At 41.4% G+C, this 21,637-nt stretch overlaps 1 protein-coding gene across 1 annotated transcript in view; it reads left to right on the forward strand.

The window, feature by feature from the left end:
* KCNB2 (potassium voltage-gated channel subfamily B member 2) overlaps window positions 1-15,221 on the forward strand; it is a 398,856-nt gene extending 383,635 nt beyond the window's left edge. The window contains exon 3 of the mRNA XM_059994756.1: window positions 12,809-15,221. Coding sequence (XP_059850739.1) covers window positions 12,809-14,968 — 2,160 coding nt within the window. The 3' untranslated portion in view covers window positions 14,969-15,221. The remainder of the gene's footprint in view (window positions 1-12,808) is intronic.
* The last annotated feature ends 6,416 nt before the right edge of the window (window positions 15,222-21,637 follow it).

Consider the following 21,637-nt stretch of genomic DNA (forward strand, 5'->3'; position numbering starts at 1 on the left):
GCGGGGGATTGGTTCCAGGACACCCACGGATACCAAAATCCATGAATGCGCCAGTCCCTTATATAAAATGGTGTAGTACAGCCGGCCCTCCCTATCTGGGGATGCAGGACCCGTGGATACAGAGGGCCGACTGTGAATATTTTTATAATCTCTTCCCTTCTTGCCCTTTCCTACTGTCCTTGCAATGGAAACTTCTCTTCTTGTCTTCATTTGCACCCCTACCCCTATCTGTCCCACACCTCCTAGTTTGTGCTCTTCTAAATGCACATCTGAACATGTCATTCCCTTGTTTAAAATGTCTATGGCTTCTCCTCCTGACAGCAGTGTCCTCAAGCTTTAGCGAGCATCAGAATGACCTAGAGGGCTTGTGAAAACACAGGTAGCTGGGCCTCTGTCCAGAGCTTCTGATTCGATATATATGGAATGAGGCCTGCGAATTTGCATTTCTCACAAGTTACTACATAATGTTGACGCTTCTGGTCCAGGGACCACACTTTGAGGAAAACCCACCAAACTGTCCATTAATGCATCCAGCAGCCTTCAGGATTGGTCCATTGCCTAACTTCCCAGAAGCGCCCCACCCCCGCTCAGCTCTGTTCCTCCGCCTGCATCAGTCACACCAGACTCCTTGGGTCCCAGAAACCAGGGCTGTCGCAAGCTTGTGAAAGTTGTTTACTGCACAGATGACAGAGGCATCGTTCACATTCTAATCTCTTTATTGGTGCCCTCTGGAGCAGACCAGTGCACAGCCTATACCCTTATATGCAGCAGCCCTGAACTCACCAGGGACTCCTATGGAGGACCCCAGTCAAACAAAATTACTTGGAACTTTCTGAGCAAACCACATAGTCTGGGCTTTGAAGCTTCACTTATCCTGAGAGGTCAGCCTATCGTGCCCATTAACCCCTTTTCTGTGTGGAAACTTCTATCCATCCTTTAAGGCCTCCCTCACAAAAAGAAGATTTATGATTAGAATTGTCCTGAGAGCAAGGAAACATTTTTCCAATAGGAAAAAGAAGGATGATAGAGCTGTAAATACTCCACTGTTCAAAATACTCTGTGTTCAAAATCTGTTTTTTCTCCCTCAGGTTTTCATGAATTATCTTTTCAAAGAACTAGAAAATTGAAGGAGAGTAAGAAGGAGAAGAGAGAGGGAAGCTTCTTTTCATTTTCTTATTTTGTTTTAGGTCTTCACACATGTAAGATATTTGTTTACATAGGCACGGTATTTTAACAAATTATACTTGTAAATAAATATTAAATGCAACACTTGTAAGTTTACGCTTTTATGAAGTTTTTTCGTGACTTTCCTCTGATGCTTTACTTTTGGTTACATGGAACAGTGATTGTGTGTGTGTGTGTGTGTGTGTGTGTGTGTGTGTGTGTCTTTTTCATATTCTTTTTTATTGAAGTATAGTTGTATGTATGTACTTTTTCATAGTTAACCTACACTATTAATTCTTCTCAGTGGCTTAACATTTATTGCACAAACCTGAATCCACCCATATCTATACAAGGAACTATCACTTTATTCACTGGTTGGATTAACTGAGGCTCAAGTCATACTCAGCAAAAAGAAAAGTGATATAAAATGAATACAACACTTTTTTTAAGAAAATGTACCCTTCTGTGAAGGTGAAGCTGAAAGTTAATATGCAGTCAAAAGCAGGCTTCTCAAAGAATAAGGTAAAAAAAAATTTTAAAAGCAATCTGCTCAACATAATGAAAAAAAAAACCAGAAAGGATTATTAAAATTACAGAGCTTAAACTAGGAAATGATTATTTTGCTGAAGTTGTAAAGTTGGTCTGTTATCACAAAATGGGATATTTGTAATATGAATTTCTGTCGTTAAAAAAGTCTATTGCTGGTTAAAGCTTTTTGGCTGACTTTGGACCATGTGGAAGCAAGAGAAAATGACTAGGAACCTATCTTATTATTCTTGGGTAATTAGAAAATACTTGGTTTCTTCAAGGTCTATTCTCCTTTCCTCCAGTCCCTTTTTATGGTTATTCATTTATTTAAAACAGATTTGCGAAGTGTCTGCTCTGTTTCTACCTATAGAAAATAGGTAGTCATTCCCTTCCATAATTCGAAAATCCTGTTTGAGAAACGAAACTATCTCCTATGAAACTGTCAAATGATTAGTTAAGAAGCTTGTAAGGTTTTATGGGTGTAACAGATCAAAACTCTGGCCAACTGAAGCTAATACAGGGCGGGGGAGAGACAGCTTATTGGAAGGAACTGTTCCAAGGCAGAAATTGAGGGGCTTTGTCTGTCGCTCCTTCTTCTGGGACACTGCTATTAATGTGACTCCATCCAAGCAACTCCTAATCTCCAAGCCTCTCAGTTCAAACTTCAGGTTTGCAAGAGGAAGAGAAGCCAATGGGGCCAGCCTGGAGCAAGGGGATTGCCCCCTGGATCAACATTCCAAGGAGGTAAGGTTGCCAGATCAAATACAGAATGCCTAGTGAATTTCTTATAAACAACAAATACTTTGTTGTCTCATACAAAAATTTGATTCAGACTTAACTGGGCATCCTGTATCTTTATTTCCTAAATCTGGCAATCTTGCCAGGAGGCAGCTCTGTGAGCGCAGGCAAGGCTGCAAAGGGAGACCACGTGAGTAAATGCAAGAAGTGTGCGTGACCCCTTCTGTGCATTTGGTAACCCAAGAAATAGAGGCTTCAGGCATTCAGAGGAGAGACGCCAGTGTCATCTGGAGTGCAAGGGAGGGCTTCCTGGAGAAGTGGCAGGATTGGGGCAGATAGAGGACAATGGGGGAGGCAGTGCCTGATGGGATGAAAAGGAATGACATGCCCAGGAAGCAGTGAGGGTCCCAGCCTGGCTGGAAGGGGGAATTCAAGCCAGTTCAACCACCAAGCATGAGTAAAAAGGAATGGAAAGATGAAACCGGCTGAAAAACACATGAAAGCATAACGGTCTTTACAAGGGTCTCAAAATTTGAATCACTTACTGATTCCCCACCCACATTGAGGATGAGTCCCACTGGCACATAATTAACAAACCCCCTATGTGGTTTTCGAGAGTAATATTTGTTGACCTTCATTTTCCACTTGCTCACCTTCCCTGAGTTCACTCAGCTCAGGTAAGTGGAAGATGCGGCATCTTAGGAGCTTGACAGCTGTTAAGAAAAGTCCAACTTAGGGAATTCTTCTTGATTCATTTTGCGCCAAGTAATAAAACTGTCTTTCCTTATGGCCCTCCAACTTATGCCATGCACATGAATACGCTCTCTCTGTAGGATGTCAAAAGGACCACCATCTAGGCATTGGAGTCACACAAAGAATGAGGAACTTCTTACGGCTCAACAGGAATAGATGTATGATTTGGGAAGTTCTCGAATAATTATAACAATTAACATTTGGGGGGAATTCCCTGGCAGTCCAGTGGTTAAGACACTACGCACCCACTGCAGGGGGCACGGGTTCGAGCCCTTGTAGGGGAACTAAGATCCCGCATGCCATGTGGCGTGGCCAAATAAATAAATGAATAAGTTTAAATAATTAACATTTTTTAGCACTCTACAGCTTGCAAAGTGCTATCATGTATTTTATCTTATTTGTTCTCGTATTAGAATTCTTCAGAAAAGTAGAACCAATAGAATATATATATATACTCAGATTTTTCCATAACATCTTACAGAAAATCCGAACAAACTTTTTGGCCAACCCTATATATGTAAATGCATATATAGGGGTGTGTGTATTTATATACATATATAGACAGACAGATAGACATCAAGGAGCTGGCCTCACACAATTGTGAGGACTGGCAAGTCTGAAATCCACAGGGCAAGACAGCAGGCTGAAAATTCAAGTTAAGAGTTGATGTTTCAATCTTGAGTTCAAAATCCACACAGCAGGACTTCCCTGGTGGCGCAGTAGTTAAGAATCCGACTGCCAATGCAGGGGACACGGATTCAATCCCTGAATCCGTGGATCCCACATGCTGTGGAGCAACTAAGCCCATGCGCCATAATAACTGAGCCTGCGCTCCAAAGCCCACGAGCCACAACTACTCAGCTCGCGCACCTAGAGCCTGTGCTCTGCAACAAGAGAAGCCACCGCAATGAGAAGCCCGCACACCGCAACGGAGAGTAGCCCCCGCTCGCCGCAACTAGAGAAAGCCCGCGCGCAGCAACGAAGACCCAATGCAGCCAAAAAAATAAAATAATTAATTAAAATTTTATAAATAAATAAATAAAAGCAATGGCTTTAAAAAAAAACCCCAAATCTTAAAAAAAAACTAAAAATTCCACAGAGCAGGCCAGGCAGACTGGAAACTCAGGCAAGGTTTCTGTGTGACAGTCTCGAGGCAGAATTGCTTCTTCTTTGGAAAACTTGTCGTCATCTTAAGACCTTCAACTGATTGGACGAGGCCCACCCACGTGATGGAGGATAATCTGCTTTACTCAAAGTCTACTGATTTAAACATTAATCACACCTAAAAAATACCTTCACAAGTTCCAGACTGCTGTTGGATGCAACAACTGGGCACCACAGCCTAGCCAAGTTGGCACATAAAATTAGCCAGCACAGTCCTCAAAACAATGCTCTATAGGTAAGCAAAACAAGTCTTTATTTTCCACATTTTCTATATGGGAATAATAAGCCCTAGAAAAAAGCTAACTGTGGTGCCCAAGTCCTCAAAACTAATAGAATAATCAGAAGCAGTATTCAGACTCAGACTTGTCAACTCTAAGTCCCTTACTATTGCCTCCCCTCCACCCACCAGGTGCAGTAGAATCCCTGAATCTTTTGTTTCTTTATCTATAAAGTAAGACATGGCATACTTCCAGATTTCATCTAACTTGATTGTTCTATGATTTTTTTTTTTTACATTCTAGGTATCAAGTTAAATGAAATCCTGTTCAAAGGATATACTCCACTAATTCTCTTTCTTGTGTCCTTCCCCCAAAATCTGTTATTCACACACTAAAGGGAAGAGTCTGAACATTGATGGTGTGCGTTCTTGGAGTTAGGCTGAGCAGTCTAAAGAAAAGAGCCATAGTTCCTGCCCTTCAGGGGCCAATAGAGGCAGTAATGTCTGTGTTTCACCAAGCTTGGCCCATCTTCATTTTTACTCTCTGGCTCCTGAAGACTTTGTAAGAACAAATTACCTACAAAGAGGTTGTCTAATCACTGGAGTGGGTGTAAGATTAAAGGTGTCTCTATCTTACTGTTGCTCCTTTCTTTGCAGAGTTACTATGAATGAGATTAAAGTTCCCTTCACCAGCCTTCTACCTAATGACTTGCTTCCCCAAATCTAATCTTTTAAAATAAGAAATGTATCATGGATAGTGAAACGCAGCTTATTTCAGGAGATACCAAGAAAATATGACAAGAGTATCTTTAGTCATAAGACAGCCAAAAACTCTCCTCTCAAAAAATTGGTTTCAGATCTGAGAATAAAAACCAAAAGAAAAATTCGATAGTATGCAGAACTGGATTGCTTCTCACATCCCACCCCATCCCAAATGAAAAGCATCATACAGGCTTCCAGCTGACATCTGCTTGTGTGTGGATGACTAAGTCTTTTGAAACCCCTCATTCAGCAGTCCACAGATGGGGGGGTTGGGGATTGAATTTCTGGGCTCCTGTTATCCATGGGTCCAAAATAATTAAAAATCAACTGACCCTTTCAGTGATGCTCATTCTTTGCATGAGTCATGTGGTGCTAGCCCATAAGGGATTCATGCTTGTATATGCAAATCATCAGAGAACTTCAGCACAGAATCTCATTCGTCCTGGGAGGGCAAGCGGATATTTGTGAGAAGAAAGGGCTGACCATCAACCAAGGGCCCCCAGCCTTAGAGGAGAGCATCATGGTTTCAAGGAATATGAGATATTAGGACTGCAAACAGTCCTAGATTATTCTTCCTTTGGTGCAAATCACAGGATTTATTTTCTGGTTTGCTGAGTCCAGTAGTCTTCTGGGAAACAGCTAGAAATAGAAGATAGGTAGATGAAAGTCATGATATTTTTACCTACTTCTCACTTCTTCCCTCAACAAATGGTTTGGTCTTTGGCTTACAGGCTTAGAACTGTCATTGTGCTCTGTCCTCTTCCTGAAAATAGAAGAAGTTTCATGTTTCTAATAATGCTCATCACAGACCTTCTTCCTGCCGACTTAAATAAGTTGATTCTCTCCTGAAAATTCTTATAATCACGTTTCCCCATGTTGTTTCCTATTGCTGACCAGGTTTTGTTTTTTTTAATGTACTCTATTCCACTAAGAAGATAACACAGGAGTGCTATATAGTTAAGAGCTTATAACTCACTCAGTTTCACCTCTCAGCACATACTTGTCAAAGAAGGAAGGAGAGTTTGGGGGAGATGAGAGAGAGAAAGTATCTGCACTGACCTCAGTGCAAGGCACCCAAGTTCCCATGTGTTTTGGGGGAGTACTGAGGGTTGGTGAATACAAAACAGATTATCACTCAGGAGGCCCAAGCTTGAAAACTTTCTGCATATTTTAAGACTCAAGGCAGGTCAGATTCACCCGAAGCGACCTCAGTCTACCTCTTTCTTTTTTAATTTTGATATAATTGACATACAACATTGATTTAATTTTAGGTGTACAGCATAATGATTTGATATCTGTCTATATTATGAAATGATTACCACAATGAGTTTAGTTAACATCCATCACTTCACATAGTAACAAAATGTTTTTCCTGTGATGCGACTTTTAAGATCTACTCTCTTCTACTCTATTAACCCCTTGCTGTACATCCCCGGGACTCAATTTATTTTATTGTTGGAAGTTCATACCCTTTGACCAACCTCACCCATTCCGCCCACACACCCAGCCAACCTCAGTCCAGTTCTTAAATATTGGCAAACTAGATGGTTCAGTCCTAAGGCAGATAAGCTACAGTTATCTGGGTTTGGCATGCAAACCACTGGCGAGGGGAAACAATGTGCTTGAAAGTCTTTAAACTATGAACACGAAATAGGTCTCCAGTTGTATTTAAATGGGGGAGAAGCGGTTTGTGTTCATTATTCCCTCCCAACGCTGACCAAAGGCTTTTTCCAGACGCAACTCCAGCACGTATAGTACTTTCCATTTTATAGATGCTGCATGTGCTTGACCTAGTCTGGTCCTTAACAAGCCTCTCAGGCAGGTGAGGCAACTGGAAGGCACCTCATTTTGCAGATGAGGGCACTGATGTTTGCAGAGGAAACTGTCTTGTCCGCGTGGCCACGGAGGTAGGGCCATGGGTTTTATTTATTTTTTAACATCTTTATTGGAGTATAATTGCTTTACAATGGTAGGTTAGTTTCTGCTGTATAACAAAGTGAATCTCCTCCCTCATGCGTCTCCCTCCTACCCTCCCTATCCCACCCCTCTAGGTGGTCACAAAGCACCGAGCTGATCTCCCTGTGCTATGCGGCTACTTCCCACTGGCTATCTATTTTACATTTGGTAGTGTATATATGGCCATGCCACTCTCTCACTTCGTCCCAGCTTACCCTTTCCCCCCCCTGTGTCCTCAAATCCATTCTCTACATCTGCGTCTTTATACCTGTCCTGCCCCTAGGTTCTTCAGAACCTTTTTTTTTTTTTAAGATTCCAAATATATGTGTTAGCATACGGTATTTGTTTTACTCTTTCTGACTTACTTCACTCTGTATGACAGACTCTAGGTCCATCCACCTCACTACAAATAACTCAATTTCATTTCTTTTTATGGCTGAGTAATATTCCACTGTATATATGTGCCTCATCTTCTTTATCCATTCATCTGTCGATGGACACTTAGGTTGCTTCCATGTCCTGGCTATTGTAAATAGAGCTGCAGTGAACATTGTGGTACATGACTCTTTTTGAATTATGGTATTCTCAGGGTATATGCCCAGTAGTGGGATTGCTGGGTCGTATGATAGTTCTATTTTTAGTTTTTTAAGGAACCACCATACTGTTCTCCATAGTGGCTGTATCAATTTACATTCCCACCAACAGTGCAAAAAGTTTCCCTTTTCTCCACACCCTCTCCAGCATTTATTGTTTGTAGATTTTTTGATGACGGCCATTCTGACCAGTGTGAGGTGATACCTCGTTGTAGTTTTGATTTGCATTTCTCTAATGATTAGTGATGTTGAGCATCCTTTCATGTGTTTGTTGGCAATCTGTAGATCTTCTTTGGAGAAATGTCTATTTAGGTCATCTGCCCATTTTTGCATTGGGTTGTTTATTTTTTGGAAATTGAGCTGCATGAGCTGCTTGTAAATTTGGGGGATTAAATCCTTTGTCAGTTACTTCATTTGCAAATATTTTCTCCCATTCTGAGGGTTCTGTTTTCGTCTTGTTTGTGTTTTCCTTTGCTGTGCAAAAGCTTTTAAGTTTCATTAGGTCCCATTGGTTTATTTTTGTTTTTATTTCCATTTCTCTAGGAGGTGGGTCAAAAAGGATCTTGCTGTGATTTATGTCATAGAGTGTTCTGCCTACATTTTCAGTTTATTGGTTTATTTTTGTTTTGAGGTGCAGGTCCTGTCCCTATTCTTTTGTCTCTGTTTTTTCTTTTTTCTTTTGCCCTACCCAGGTATGTGGGGAGTTTCTTGCCTTTTGGGAGGTCTGAGGTCTTCTGCATTCAGTAACTGTTCTGTAGGAGTTGTTCCACATGTAGATGTATTTCTGATGTATTTGTGGGGAGGAAGGTGATCTCCACGTCTTACTCCTCCGCCATCTTGAAGGTCTCATCAGGCCATGTATTTTAATTCCTTGTCTTGTGTTCTTTCCACCACAAAACACCCACTATCTTCAAAAGATATAAAATCAACAAGTTGGTAAATAGGGGCAAATCTCCACCTGCCTTACTTCTCTCACAAACAGAAATCGATGCAACCAACTTTTGGGACCCAGTAATGCCAGTGCCAGGAGCCCTGTTCTTACCTCTGTGTGATCCTCTGAAAGTCTGTGTCTAAGTGAAGAATTAAATCATTATCCGGGCAATGCAAAAGGGAAGAAAAGTGTTATCCAGAAAGAATGTCTATTTCCAGTAACTAAATGCTTGGAACATACAGAGTACGATGTTTTACAAAGCCTTCGCATTTGAATCTTTTATTTCTTAAGCAACAAAATTATATGTTGGCAATTCAACCAAAACGATGGGCTCAACTATGACTTGTCCTTGGTTTGGTTTGCAGACATGAATGGAATTAGCACAATGTTTTAGTTGAGAAAGAGACTCGCCATATGTTAGAGGTGAAAGGAACCTTGGAAATGATGTAATCCAAATTCCAAGGGGGTTGACGGATATCACCCAGGTAATTGTTTGGAATTTCCATTTCATTTGCGATATACAAACATAAGTCTATTTGCTGGAGCCGAAAGAGCCAGCTCTGGAGGCTGGGTATTAGGGGTGACAGGATTAAAAACCTAATTTGTGCATGGTTATAACAAATGAAGCAATACGTAAATGCCATAAGGGTTTGCTGTACCAAAGTAAATATCCATGTTTAGAGGTGTATCCTGTAACTTAGAGCAAAATTTCACATTTGTTCTATTTATTGTGTTAAAAAAAAAGAAAACTCTACCATAAAACAATAACCTTGCATTTGGCTTATTGCATCACACATCACCCTTGGTATATATTGAATAATTTGTCTAAGGTGCTGTCTTTCTTGGAGAATTCCAAGTTTCACAAGATAATTAAAATAAACCATTCCTTTACATTGATAGCAAATGGGTTTTGACAGATTGAACATGAGACAGAAAATAATGCGCTGCAATACCTTATAGTTTAACATGAATGTGGGGTTGCTAAGGGCTTGAGTGATTGGATATTTTTTCTTGAGTAATTCCTTTTCTTCAAGAATGTCCTTCAAATCTTGCTGTGCCCATGCTAAAGTTTCAGGTGTTAAAAGTAGCCATATTCATTAAGTTGCCATCAACCAGACCATAGACTAAGTCAGAACTATACAATGTTCATTATTTCCCAAAGTTACATACGAAAGTAAAATGACCTACAATCTCGGTCAGATTGTGGAGTCATGGAAAACCTGAAGGTCCACCTTGGATCATCCGCTTTGTTCTTTGTCTAAAAGGTTGGAAGATAGTAGAATGGTTTCATTTGTATTTCTGCTTTTCTCTTGCTCTTGCCCTAAATAAAATGCATCCAAAACAGGCAGGTGAACAGATAAGAAGATATGGAAAATCTAGAATATAGATTATCAGCACAAGAATGCTGGCAGCAATCCCAGTACTTAAAATGCCCAAAGGTATATCAGGAACAGTGTGACCGTCTAGAAAATACAGAGGAACCTAGTTCCTTATGGTAAGAACATAAGAGTAAACGGAATCTGACCAATGCTTCCTAAGAATATTTAAGTGACAGAATATTGTAAATGTCCCCCTTCCATTGGCCCCTGAGGGGAAAGCTTTGAGTTGAGCATTCCCAGCGTGTCCTTAATAAACCCTCTGAATCCATTATCCATGGGTTTATCTAAACCTTCTTGAGGCGATTTCTAACTTTAGCCTTCACAGTCTCTGGAGTAGATGAAGAGAACCTTTATTCTACTGTCATTCATTGATCCACATTTTTAAAGGAACTCCTGAAGTATACTCAGGTAAAAAGTACTTAGTTTTGCTTAAGAAAAAATTATAAAACACTAGTAATTCAGTACTGTTCTTTTTTTTTTTTTTAATTTATTTATTTATTTTTGGCTGTGTTGGGTCTTCGTTTCTGTGCGAGGGCCTTCCCCAGCCGTGGCAAGCAGGGGCCACTCTTCATCGCGGTGCGCGGTCCTCTCACTATCGCGGCCTCTCTTGTTGCGGAGCACAGGCCCCAGACACGCAGGCTCAGCAGTTGTGGCTCACGGGCCCAGCTGCTCCGCGGCATGTGGGATCCTCACAGACCAGGGCTCGAACCCGTGTCCCCTGCATTAGCAGGCAGACCCTCAACCACTGCGCCACCAGGGAAGCCCCTCAGTACCGTTCTTTAAGTTAAGAAAACTTAAATCTTTACTTCATTTCTGCAGTGCATTCTGGAACAAACTATGGTTTTCACTCTAAAGTGATTTAAGAGGAAAGATGGGAGCTGGAAGAAACAGGAAGAAAAAACAATGAAAGGTATAAATGAGGCATAAGAGGAGAAAAGAGCAAGGGTAAAGAGAATAACCCAGAAGTAGAGAAACTTAGAAGGATAAAGAGGAGAGAAGTTCAGAAGTCCTGATGTCAGTTATAGATAATTTTTTTCACAGTCTCATGTTTACTGGGATGTGTGGCCTCAGGATGTTTAACCATTGTCTACTGAATGCTGAATTTCTAACTTAAACAGTGTCAGGATACTTTTCTCAGAGCTACAGATAATAACAGTGATACCTCTTGAGGTCATTGGCAAAGGTCAGATGAAACCAAGCCAGACCTAACCTAGGTAAGAGAGGTTTCCTACTTCACCAAGAATCATGTGTTCCAGACGCACAATCTGTACTAAGCAAAGAAGTGCTTTATTCTGTTGCCCTCAAACCTTCATCTTCATGCTTTGCCTTATCAATCTAGAGCACTGGGTTACAGTGAGGAAACCCCTGCTTAAGCTGTCTATACCCTGCATGGGTTTACAGATCTCCCACATACCTGTTCTTGGTCTTCGTCTTTCCAGACTGAAGTCCTGTTCATTTCAGCCTCTAACACTATGAGTAATTTTCATTTATTTGGTGATGTCTGTGTGTCGGGTAATCTTCACAACAGCCATGAAATAACTACGATGGTTGTCTTCATTCGACAGATCTGTAAACTGAGACATAGAGAGGTTAAGTAACTTGCCCAAAGTCACACAGTAAGCGATAAAGCCAAGCTCAGAGGTCAGAATGACTGACTCCAAAATTCAGTCACTGATCCTCTTTTTACTTCTTATTGAGCGCTTCCTCTCTCCTTCCACATCTGATATGGTGCGGCCCTGCCTCTGCCCCACGGGGATCCCTGAACCGAGATCACCATGGACAATCTTCAAGTTCTTTGTTCTGAAACCTTTCTCAACTGAATGAAGTTAGCTCATAACCCTCCTCTCCCGCCAGAGGCTGGCCAGAGGCCACATAGCCCAGGGTGGGGGCTCCCTCACTTCAGTGCTTACCACACAAATCGCACGTGTTCTATGGAAACATTGTTGTACTGAGGCCATATTATCTCTCCACGCATAGGTCTGCATTCGCGTTTTTAGTTGTAGAATAAAACTTCTGGCAATCATGAATTTTTTCTAGCTAATATACCATGTATGGCAATTCATGGAAGGAAACATAAACCGGGTGGTTAAGAGAGAAAAATTACAAATAACTAAGAGAGGAGAGATGACGATTCCCCGAAAACTCTTCCAAAGGTGCCTAAGAACAATGGGCAAGGGGTGGGGGGGGAGAATGGATTTTTTTCAAATGGCTTAGACCCTAGAATTAAAAAGTATATTACATTAGGCTTCTTTTTATTATTGTTAATTTTTCCTGAGAGTAGATTTGCTTTACAATGTTGTGTTATCGTCTGCTGTACAGCAAAGTGAATCAGCTGTACGTGTATGTATACCCTCTCTTTCTTGGATTTCCTTCTCATTTAAGTTACCACAGAGCATTAGCTATCTCATTAGTTATCTGTTTTATGCACATTAAGCTTCTAAGTGAAATGAACTCATAAAAAGTGGACGTATTTGTATTAGTTGGAGAATTTGGGGTTGTAAAGTCACCTTCTTGGAATACCTTTGAGCAAGACATATCCTTTAAAGAATGGTGAACGCATATGTCTCCTAGCTGCCTAAGCAACTAAGAGGCCTTGCTGACCTGACTTTCTTTTCTTTTCCAGATCTTGGCTATCGTGTCCATCTTGTTCATCGTACTCTCCACCATTGCGCTGTCTCTCAACACGCTACCAGAGCTGCAGGAGATGGATGAATTTGGACAGCCCAATGACAACCCCCAGTTAGCCCACGTGGAGGCCGTGTGTATCGCCTGGTTTACCATGGAGTACCTTTTACGGTTCCTGTCCTCACCAAATAAATGGAAGTTCTTTAAGGGCCCACTGAACGTTATCGACTTGCTGGCCATCTTGCCGTATTACGTCACCATTTTCCTCACGGAGTCCAACAAGAGCGTGCTGCAGTTCCAGAACGTGAGGCGCGTGGTCCAGATCTTCCGAATCATGCGTATCCTCAGGATCCTGAAACTCGCCAGACACTCGACGGGCCTGCAGTCCCTGGGTTTCACCCTCAGGCGGAGTTACAATGAACTGGGCTTGTTGATACTGTTCTTGGCCATGGGGATAATGATATTCTCCAGCCTGGTGTTTTTTGCCGAGAAGGACGAAGATGCTACCAAGTTCACCAGCATCCCGGCCTCATTTTGGTGGGCCACCATCACCATGACCACCGTCGGCTACGGTGACATCTACCCGAAAACATTATTAGGAAAGATTGTGGGAGGCCTCTGCTGTATTGCAGGCGTTCTGGTGATTGCCCTTCCTATCCCAATCATCGTGAACAACTTCTCTGAGTTTTACAAGGAGCAGAAACGCCAGGAGAAGGCCATTAAAAGGAGAGAGGCTCTCGAGCGGGCCAAGAGGAATGGAAGCATCGTTTCTATGAACTTAAAAGATGCCTTTGCTCGCAGTATGGAACTGATAGACGTGGCTGTGGAGAAGACCGGAGAGTCGGCCAATACGAAAGACTCCACGGGGGATAATCGCCTCTCTCCAAGCCGGTGGAAGTGGGCCCGGAAGGCTCTGTCGGAGACAAGCTCCAACAAGTCGTACGAGAATAAGTACCAGGAGGTCAGCCAAAAAGACTCCCACGAGCAGCTGAACAACACTTCTTCCTCCAGCCCACAGCATCTGAGCGCCCAGAAACTGGAGATGCTGTACAACGAGATCACCAAGACGCAGCCTCACTCCCACCCGAATCCCGAGCGCCAGCAGCAGCCCGAGAGGCCGTCTGCGTACGAAGAAGAGATAGAGATGGAGGAGGTGATCTGCCCGCAGGAGCAGCTGGCCGTGGCGCAGGCCGAGGGCATCGTGGACATGAAGAGCACCTCCAGCATCGACAGCTTCACGAGCTGCGCCACCGACTTCACGGAGACCGAGAGGTCGCCCCTGCCGCCGCCCTCCGCTTGCCACCTGCAGATGAAGTTCCCACCCGACCTCGCCCGGATAGAAGAGCACCAAAGAGCCAGGGCCCCCCCATTCCTCACCCTAACCCGAGAGAAGATGCCCGCGGCCAGAGACGCCAGCCCAGAATACGCTCCAATCGACGTAACTGTGAACCTCGACTCCAGTGGGTCCCAGGGTGGGCCCCACGGCCCCTCGCAGTCGGACAGTGCCGCCGAGAGCCCGAGGAGCTCGCTGAAAGGCAGCAACCCACTCAAGTCCGGATCGCTCAAGGTGAACTTCAAGGACAACAGAGGCGGGGCCCCGCAGACCCCACCCAGCACGGCCAGGCCACTGCCGGTCACCGCGGCGGACTTCCCACTCACCACCCCGCAGCTCATCAGCACCATCCTCTTAGAAGAAACCCCCTCCCAGGGAGACAGACCCTTGCTGGGCGCCGAGGTTCCGGCACATTGTCAGGGACCCTCCAAAGGGCTGACGCCTCGGTTTCCCAAGCAGAAACTCTTTCCTTTCTCATCCAGAGAGAGGAGGAGCTTCACGGAAATAGACACGGGCGAAGACGATGATTTCTTAGAGCTCCAAGGGACCACGAGGCAGGACAAGCAGGCGGACTCCAACCCGAACTGCTTTGCAGATAAGCCTAGTGACGGAAGAGACCCTTTACGAGAAGAGGCCTCTGTGGGCGCTTCCTCTCCACAGGACACAAGTCACAACTGTAGGCAAGACATTTACCATGCTGTGGCGGAAGTTAAAAAGGACACCAGTCAAGAAGGGTGCAAGATGGAAAACCACTTGTTTGCCCCAGAAATTCATTCCAACCCAGGAGACACAGGTTACTGTCCCACACGTGAAACCAGCATGTGACTAGTTACAAAGGCAATAATAAAAACAAAAACAAACAAACAAAAAACTTGTTTCTTAAAAATGCGGTTAATAATGCCTGTGAACTAAAAAGTGGGAAGCCCCTCTCCCCAAAACAGTGCATAAAATGTTATTTTTGCATGGCATGAACAGTTTAGTTTAAGTACTGTTTAAATAAAGCATCAAGACTGCATTTTGTAACAAACAAACAAAAATGACTGAAGAACAGTGAACAAATAAAGAGAGCTCTATTACGAACCGGTATTCTGCAATGTCTGACATTTTTGATCCTTTCATTTCAAATTGTAGACAGAGTTTCGACTTTGAGCTTTTCCGTTACAATGAATTTTAGAATTTGCACATGAAAGGATGAAATGTCATTGCATGAGTTCGTAATTGCCAGGCAAGGTGCTTTGAGCTTGCGAAATGGGTAACTTTGTAAATAACGGGGCTTGGGATGCAAAAGTGTCAAGAACAGATGGAAAGAAGTTTCTGAGACACAGGCACCTCCTTCACAGCTACTGCCTGGAGGAGCTGTACAGACTTCTTGTTGCAAAATTGCAACCTTTTCTTAAAGCATCCCACATATCTTGCTTTGGGTTATAAAGCTCTTATAAGTACATCTGTTTAAAGGAATACAGTATTTTTATTGACTTGTGATATAACTCATAGGGTACATTTTTCTTTTTTGCTTCTGCTTAGTTGTGGCATTTATGGTTTTATTTATAAGTCATGGAAATAGGCAAGATGTAATGACCAGATATCCAAAAACTTGGAATTGCAGTTTGAAATTTTGCCAGTCAATTATATATCACTAATATCATGGGGAAAAGTATGTATCATGCCACAACCTATTACAGAAATGCATTTTTTAAAAACCTGAACATACTTAAAAGGTGATATTATACAACTAAACTTTTTTTTAATGTCCCTCCACTTTTGGAAAGCAGTTCTTTAAAAAAAAAAAAAGAAGAAGAAGGGGACTTCCCTGGTGGCACAGTGATTAAGGATCCGTCTGCCAATATGCGGAACATGGGTTCAACCCCAGGTCCCAGAAGATCCCACATGCCGCAGAGCAACTAAGCCCATGCACCACAACTACTGAGCCCGGGCGCCTAGAGCCCGTGCTCTGCAAGAAGAGAAGCCACCACAACGAGAAGCCCGCGCACCGCAACGAAGAGTAGACCCCGCTCCCCGCAACTAGAGAAAACCCGCGCGCAGCAACAAAGACCCAACGCAGCCAAAAATCAATAAAATAAATAAAATTTTTAAAAAATATATGTTGACCATCTAAAGACGACTGTATTTTCCACTTGAATCCAACATAACCTTTTCTGTCTAAAGATCTAAAGATAGAATGTAGACATGCCAAAATGGGAATTCCAAAAAGTGACTTTTGGCAAACTAAAAGCAGCGTTGTTTAAGTAAGACTGCCACCCCGTCCACCTGTACCCCATAGATAGAGTTGGGTTTGGAAATGAGTTAACATATAAAGAACCCTGGCCTGGGACTTCCCTGGCAGTCCAGTGGTTAAGACTCCACGCTTCCACTGCAGGGGGCACAGGGTTCCATCCCTGTTGGGGAGCTAAGATCCCGCATGCCACATGGTCTGCCCAAAAAAAAAAAAAAAAAAAGAACCCTGGCCTGATAATGGGTCACCCATTATTTCCCAGTGAGGGGAGAAAACACTGCCACCTGGGGAAGGCCACAAATGCCAGTAGCACCATCCAGTGATTGCAGCATCTAGAAACACCCCGTGTTTCCAACGCTCCCAAGAGGTGGAAGATTATCCTAGTTGAAAGCAATACTTCCAGCATTTTCGACCGAGAACAGTGAAATCCAGAGGCGTTAGGATACGGCTAGTGACTGTCCTGTTAGTGAAGACTGTGTAAAACCCAGGTCATTTGGATCAAATTTGCCTCACAGGAAATCAAGGCTCTAGCTCGATATGCAACTACCTGATGGGTGATCCTGGATGAGCCTTGAAATCCTCTCTTAGTTTCAGTTTTACCCCAATAAAAATCAAGACAAATTATTTCTAAGGTACCTTAAGACTGCAAATTAATATGATTCCTTGATCTCTCAGGAATGTGCAAGTTTGCCTCCACGTAATGCATTTTGTACGTGTGTGTGGGTGTGGGTGTATAGTTCCGAGAAATAAGAAAATTCTGGGCCCAATTTAAAGCACAACTTTTTGTTTAAGGAAAAAAAATTCTAAATTTTATTCTATTTTTAAAAGAAAAACAAAAACACCAGAAAAAGGACAACCCAAATATTTAGAACCTCACTTAAGACTTTAAGGAATAACATGTCTTTATTAACAGAATCTGGTCATTATGTCTCAGATAAGAAAACAAGTTTTGACCTTAGCTGAAATCCAAGCAGCCCTACTGCTAAAAATAATTTTAAACATTTCTTTTTCACTGTGCTTATTAGAATTTCCTGATGGTTTTTATGTTTGTTTCAGAGCACAACCTTTAAGAGTTTATGGTCATTAATCATTGATATTTACATCACTCATACTTATCTCAGTGTCTGAAACTAAATGTTGCTCAGTTTTTGTAAATCTAGAGTGTCTGAATTTTCTATATATAATTTTTCAAGTAAACAGATATATCTGCTGTTAGACAAATAGCAAATAAGTCACGAAAATTATTTTCTTTACATAGTCTCATGAAGCAGTTATTTTGTAATGTCTCTGTACTGATGAATCTGAAGTTTTTAAAAGTTATCTGGTAGTTTACTAACGCCGACCTTTCTTATGTCCACTAGGCCTTTCACTGACAATCCTGCTCCAGAATGCTTAATGTTAGAAGTCTTTCCTAGATAAGGAATTCCAGACATTCTCCCCAAAGGCCTTCTCCCTAAAAGCTTTTCCCCTTTAATATTTTTCTTAAGTTTTAAAGAATTTTCAAGAACCTCCTATGGAAAGTTTAAGCTTCAATTCTTCTCAGCCCCTCTGAGCCAAAAGTCTTCAGCTAGGAAAAAATAAAATAAAATCTCCTCTAAAAAAAATTTTGGGTCTTCCCTGGTGGCCCAGTGGTTGAGAGTCCGCCTGCCGATGCAGGGGACTCGGGTTCGTGCCCTGGTCCGGGAAGATCCCACATGCCGCGGAGCGGCTGGGCCCGTGAGCCATGGCCGCTGGGCCTGCGCGTCCGGAGCCTGTACTCCGCAGCGGGAGAGGCCACAACAGTGAGAGGCCCGCGTACCGCAAAAAAAAAAGTCATGAAAATGCTGCATTTTACTTCGTAACATATGTTTCAATATCAAAGAAATCATGTTTTCTCTTACTTACTGACTAGAAAAATGGATACTCTTTTAACTTCAAATACCTCTTTCGTACCCCCTGGAAAACACATCCCCAGTTTGAGAAGCACTGCCTAAGTGGTGGGGACATAGGCTGTTTCCCTGAGGGGCCCTGGAGGTTTCTGCTGCTGGGAGAGCTTGCTCATTGTCACCTGGCTCGGTGACCAGGGACAAATGTCGACAAGGAAAGACTGTTTGAATGAACTCAAAATAACACAGTCCCAGGCACTGTTAATTCAGTTCTGCTGGCTATCCTAACGGGTGTAAATGGCCACAAGATTGTTTTAGCTTAAAGCTTGAGGTCGATCACAAGAGGATAGAAATGGGTGCACGGATATATGTCTTGAGTTGGGTCACAAATACAGGAGTGACACCCTGAATGCCTAGTGTTCACCTAATTAGTCTCTAAACATTTTCACTAGAAATTTCTCCACTCCGGCACAGCCAACAGGTTTGAAGCAAGCATTTAGATCAAGCATTATCCTGATATGAACTAGATTTGGTAACAAGAATAGTGCCAAGCATCTGTTCCCATTAATTTCTTGTCAAAACAGTCTCACTGTCACATAGACATGAGGAAAGTCAACAATTCAACTATTTTCTCTTGGGATTTGAATAGAAAAAAAAAAAAGCCTTATGTATGTAGAGTATTTTAAGAGTTTTTGGTCATGCTTAATACTCAGCCTTCTGAATCAGGTATTATTTATCAATAAAAGACCAGCGAGGTTAGGAATCTTGTTCAAGTTCACACTGGTCACTGGTGAATAGTAGAACAAGACCTCGTCCACATCCTCTGGCTTCAAGTCCAGCATTCCAATAAACAACAGGAAAATATGTTTAGTTAAGGAGGTTTTTTCTATTAATATTTAAAATTACGTAAATAAAAGCAGAGGTGCATTTATCGTCATGCAGTTTTCTTAAAGCAGCAGTGGATCATGCCAAATGTTAATGACTTGAGATAAATGACACTGACCATCTTTAGCACATATGTTTGCCCATTCGGGATTCTGGTTATAAGGTACACATTCCTGGGTCAAAGAGAAGAATTTATTACTCGTGATGTAACATGAATATACATTAGGCAGAGGGCTGAAGGAAGCCACTTGATTTTCTACAAAAAAAAAGAACTTCAGAGCTATTAATACTTCAAAGTTCAAAAATACTGTCTAACAGATTTTGATTGGCATTTCACTATTCATTCATTCAGTAAATACTAGGTGAGCGCCCCTGTATTCTACAGAAGGCATCGTGCTTGGTGTTAGCGTACAGCTCCCAGCCTCCTGGAGCTTATTACTGCCTTGCCCATTTAAAACCAGGCTGAGAAAAAAAAATTTTTTAATAATAAATAAAAATTTTTAAAATAAATAAAACCAGGCTGAGGATCATTTGGGTTACTGGAAAGTGTCTCTTCTGAGTACGCAAAAATTGTTCAATTATCAAACCGGGGAAGCATATGACAGGAACAAGTGAAATGCTTTTCCAAAGAACTGTTTTCCTAAGAAATAGATGGATGATATAAATGGAAGACTGGTACATAATTATTTTTGAATCACAGTTTAGATTTACATTTGAGATAAAAAATGGTTAATCTGATTGAGTAAAGTTATGGGTTGTCTTTCCTTATTATCTGATAAATTGAAAAATAATTTTTTAGTTAGATATATTGCTTTTCAAAATAGCCTAATAATAGTCTATCACCAATAACTAGAGCAAAATTTGATGCCAGTTTTAAAAAATCTCTAACAAATTTTATATTTTAATAGTGTGTTGATGGTTATTGGGTGAAAAACAAAACATTTTAATGTTTTTTCTTACTTCTTGTCGACTATAGGCAACATGTTAGCAATGTATCACTATTCTGTTTAGTCTTCTGAATTTCTAAATGAAAGATGTTTAAAATTCAGTAATTAGGGGCTTCCCTGGCTGTCCAGTGGTTAAGACTCTGCACTTACACTTGTTGGGGAACTAAGATCCCGCATGCCGTGCAGTGTGGCCAAAAAAATTTTTTTTAGTAAATAAATAAAATTCAGTAATCAAAAGTTGCTTAACTTGACTCAAGGAATTTATTCACTTAGGTCCATGTGAATTTGAAAATATATTGAGTACTTTTCCACTGCCACTGTCATCACCCAAACAGAACTAAAAAAAGAAAAAGGAGACTCTACAAAATCTAAGTAAAAAAATGCAAACATTCAAAGGCCCATGCCCTAATAAGAAAGAGGAAAGGTCTCAATTCCAACTTGGTGAACATTCTATATTATTGAAGTTACCACTCATTGGAATATAATGCTATTCTTTAGTGGTTCCAATTACCATTTCTTCTACTTGATGTCTTAAAACAGCCTGATTTAATTTCATAAATCTTATTTACCATTGCCATTAATGCATAATCTCTTCCTTATTAAGTCTGAAAGGGTTGTAGCCTATAAATATACATATAAATAAAGGAAGGTGAGGGATTATCTTCAGTAATAAGACAACCCAAGGCCAGCAAAAGATACAAATACCACCAAAACAAAGGAAGAAAGACTAAGAAATATGTCGGTAAACTAAACGTGTTTTTGAGCAGAGAAATTTATATTTGGTACATGTATGTGTATATATATATATATATATATACATAAAAGAATATATATATATTCTTGTATATAATTTAGACTAAATACTTATTAACATGAAATTTGCAATTGAGACCATACTTTCAACTTTAATCTCTCTCCTGAAGAAATGATTTCTTATTATCTAACAGATGCTTCCATATTTCTGGGATAAAATATTTCATTCAACAAACATGTATTTTCTACCCTATGCCAGAAATTAACTTACGCACAGTTCATTCCCTCAGTTTTACAGTCTAGCAGAGATTTCATATTTAAAGAGATTATATTCCCAAGTGAAATCCAGTTCCACAGGGTGAGCTGGAAATAGTATGGCAATATGTTTGAGTTTGTTGCCTGAGAATTTCTGTTATCCACTTTTATTTTCTCTCAGACTCAAGTTATTTATTTTCATTCCTTAATCTAGAATCTGAATGACCACCGCATAAGCTTTCTAAACATCCATGCATAAAATTATAGTAGCTGTCTGAAAGCTAGTGACAATTTCTTTCAATATAGATATTGCCCACTTCAGCCAAAGGACATATGACTCTGGCAAAAATGATGTTGAAAATAATTGTTTTATACTCCCGTAACTGTTCTGTTTGATTTTTTTTTAAATCCTAGCCTGTATGCTGTGGGAGAAGCCATCACTACCTGCTGGTGAGGAAAGCTTAATGCCAATCTGAGCAATATAGTTTATCTCCCATCCACTGTGGGTAATGCTGGCAAGGGATGTAGCTGAATAGCGTTTCTTTTACATATTTTT

This window comes from Delphinus delphis, chromosome 17, assembly GCF_949987515.2.
Source record: "Delphinus delphis chromosome 17, mDelDel1.2, whole genome shotgun sequence".
Classification (NCBI taxonomy): domain Eukaryota; kingdom Metazoa; phylum Chordata; class Mammalia; order Artiodactyla; family Delphinidae; genus Delphinus; species Delphinus delphis.